Below are 2,858 nucleotides of genomic sequence, written 5' to 3' on the forward strand. Positions count from 1 at the left end.
GAAGGAGGCTCGTCAGGGCGCGTAGACCTCGCCCGCCGCCTTTGATGGCTGGGAGCCACCAGGCATAGACCTTGTCCGCCGCCTTTGACGTTTGAGAGCCGCCACCACCGCCGGTGCGAGCGGCGGCGAGGGAATCACGGAGAGAAGGTGTGCTTTGGGCTAGGGTTTCTCCTCCGGAACCGCCCGCTGTGTGAAGTACTTTTAGGGCTCCTTTCATTCGAAGGAATTCTCTAGGATTTATGGAGGATTGAAATCCTTACGAAGTTTTTCTATGTTAGTCCTTTGATTCATGGAACTGGATACCGTAGAAATTTTTTCTATGAATTTTTTTTGTACTAATTTTGATAGGGAATCTAACATCCAATCCAACATTTTTTTTGATTCCTTTGTTTTTCATGTGCCATCAAATATTTCTTGCTAATTCTATTGCTAAACTTATAGGATTCAAATGAGCATGCCACTCTAATTCTATACTTAAGAGGCCCTTATCCTTCGTGTTCGCATACCGAACGCAGAAGAGCAGGTTATGCCTTGAAAAAAGGAGAACTCGTCAGCAATCGATACCCACCTCTACAGTATAAAACTCTCTCCCCGTCTTATCTTCTCTTCCTCTCTGAAACCTCTCCTCCTCCGCCCCCCTCGCTCTCCATCCCCTCCGGGCCATCGCCGCCTGAATCCTTCACTAGGGTTAGGGTTTACGTAACGAACCCGCGCCATGGCTACCTTCACTTCCCAGGTCAGCGCGATGGCCGGCGCCTCCCCGTCGAGCTCTCTCTTCGTGAGCCGGCGGCGGCCGGCGGTCATGCCCCTGCAGATGCGGGTTGCTCGTGGCGGGCGGCCGCGCGGGTTGGCGATGCGGGTGACGTGCGAGAAGGTGGTGGGAATCGACCTGGGCACCACCAACTCCGCCGTCGCGGCGATGGAGGGCGGTAAGCCGACGGTGATCACCAACGCCGAGGGCCAGCGGACGACGCCGTCGGTGGTGGCGTACACCAAGGGAGGAGAACGGCTAGTGGGCCAGATTGCCAAGAGGCAGGCCGTCGTCAACCCGGAGAACACCTTCTTCTCCGTCAAGCGCTTCATTGGACGCAAGATGGCTGAGGTAGATGACGAGGCCAAGCAGGTCTCATATAACGTTGTGCGCGATGAGAACGGAAACGTCAAGCTCGACTGCCCTGCTATCGGCAAGCAGTTCGCAGCGGAAGAGATATCCGCGCAGGTAATTTCCCTTTTCTTATTTATTATTGTAGCTAAACATAAGGAGGCAATGTGTTCAATTGTCATTGGAATTCCAGGCAGTTAGTTAACTTATTATGTCTTGGGCGAGTTAACGTTTCCGATGGTATATGAAGTGCTGATATTTCATTTCTGTGAATATTTTGAATTGCTACCGCTTTGGCAATTTATTTATGAGAGGTCACTGCTTCAGCTATGTCCATTGTCTTGCAACACCCGATGTGCTAATTGTTAAAGTTTAGTCATGTGTGGACCCTTTTCTTTGTACCCATACAAGTCTAGGGACCTAAAATGTGCATATCTCATGTTTAACTTCAGAGACCTAAGTTGACATAACCATGTGAATTTATGGACTGATAGTATACATGATTCGAATGTGAGTGACTTATTTGGCTTCTATGGTACATTTATACCTTTTCAGGTATTGAGGAAATTGGTGGACGATGCATCTAAGTTTCTGAATGACAAAATTACAAAAGCGGTGGTTACCGTTCCAGCGTACTTCAATGACTCGCAGAGAACAGCAACAAAGGATGCTGGCCGTATTGCAGGGCTGGAAGTTCTCCGCATTATAAATGAGCCAACTGCTGCATCTCTTGCTTATGGTTTTGAGAAGAAAAACAACGAAACGATTCTAGTGTTTGACTTGGGTGGCGGTACTTTTGATGTCTCTGGTATGGCAGAATACCAAATTGTTTTTATCTTTTACATTTACTGCTATAAATTCTGAACCACTTGGATAATCATATCACTCTCATATATTACCATAACAGACCTTTTTATATGAATCATGGGTGGAATTTCAATACTGAAAATGGCAATGTTTTGTCCTGTTTGGTTTGATTTGTAAAGCAAAAATGGTTAATCTAGAAGTGTGTTGCTTTTACATGCTCCAGTCAGAGAATAATCTATGAATCCTTGATCGGAGCAATATATTCCACCACTCATTGACAAGAGCTACTTCTAAATAGAATTAGCTTTTAGTTAATTCATAAAAAGCATTTGTTAGAACTTAGAACTTAAGTTGACAGGATAACAGCTCTCAAAATATTGAATGTCTACTTGGATAGTTTTCTTTGTTGTTATGTGTTAAAAATAATTACACTGAGGTTTGTAAGAAGGTCATGATGCAATTACCAATGTAAAAAATAGCGTGGCCCTTAAATATGCTATTAGCGTGCTATATCGCGCTATAGCATGCTATTAGCGAGACATTGTACATTGATTTATTCAGCGAGGCATTGCTCAAAACGCTATAACGTGCTATTAGCGATGCTATAGCGCGCTATTTTTTTCACTGGTAATTACTACTGATGAAGCAACATTACTCTGCAGTATTGGAGGTTGGAGATGGTGTATTTGAGGTGCTTTCCACATCTGGGGACACACACTTAGGTGGAGATGACTTTGATAAGGTTTGTAATTCTTCTTCTATTGTTCCTGGAAAATTACCACATATTTTAAAATTTGTGAAAGTTCATCATGCACTATTTTGACGCGCACACACCAAATTTCCTGCTCAAACTAGCAAAGTGCCCTGCCTTGCTACAGATCCAAAATAGACTAATACATGTTCACAAACTTGAAAAAAACCTATCTATCACTAAGAATATGTTAGATTC

General features: G+C 44.3%; 1 protein-coding gene across 1 annotated transcript in view; it reads left to right on the forward strand.

Annotated features, from left to right (window-relative positions):
• The first annotated feature begins 589 nt into the window (after window positions 1–589).
• LOC119308063 (stromal 70 kDa heat shock-related protein, chloroplastic-like) overlaps window positions 590–2,858 on the forward strand; it is an 8,109-nt gene continuing 5,840 nt past the window's right edge. Inside the window, exons 1-3 of the mRNA XM_037584183.1 lie at window positions 590–1,219; window positions 1,658–1,910; window positions 2,572–2,651. Of these exons, the coding sequence (XP_037440080.1) occupies window positions 716–1,219; window positions 1,658–1,910; window positions 2,572–2,651 (837 nt within the window). The 5' untranslated portion in view covers window positions 590–715. The remainder of the gene's footprint in view (window positions 1,220–1,657; window positions 1,911–2,571; window positions 2,652–2,858) is intronic.

This window comes from Triticum dicoccoides, chromosome 5B (genome assembly GCF_002162155.2).
Source record: "Triticum dicoccoides isolate Atlit2015 ecotype Zavitan chromosome 5B, WEW_v2.0, whole genome shotgun sequence".
Classification (NCBI taxonomy): domain Eukaryota; kingdom Viridiplantae; phylum Streptophyta; class Magnoliopsida; order Poales; family Poaceae; genus Triticum; species Triticum dicoccoides.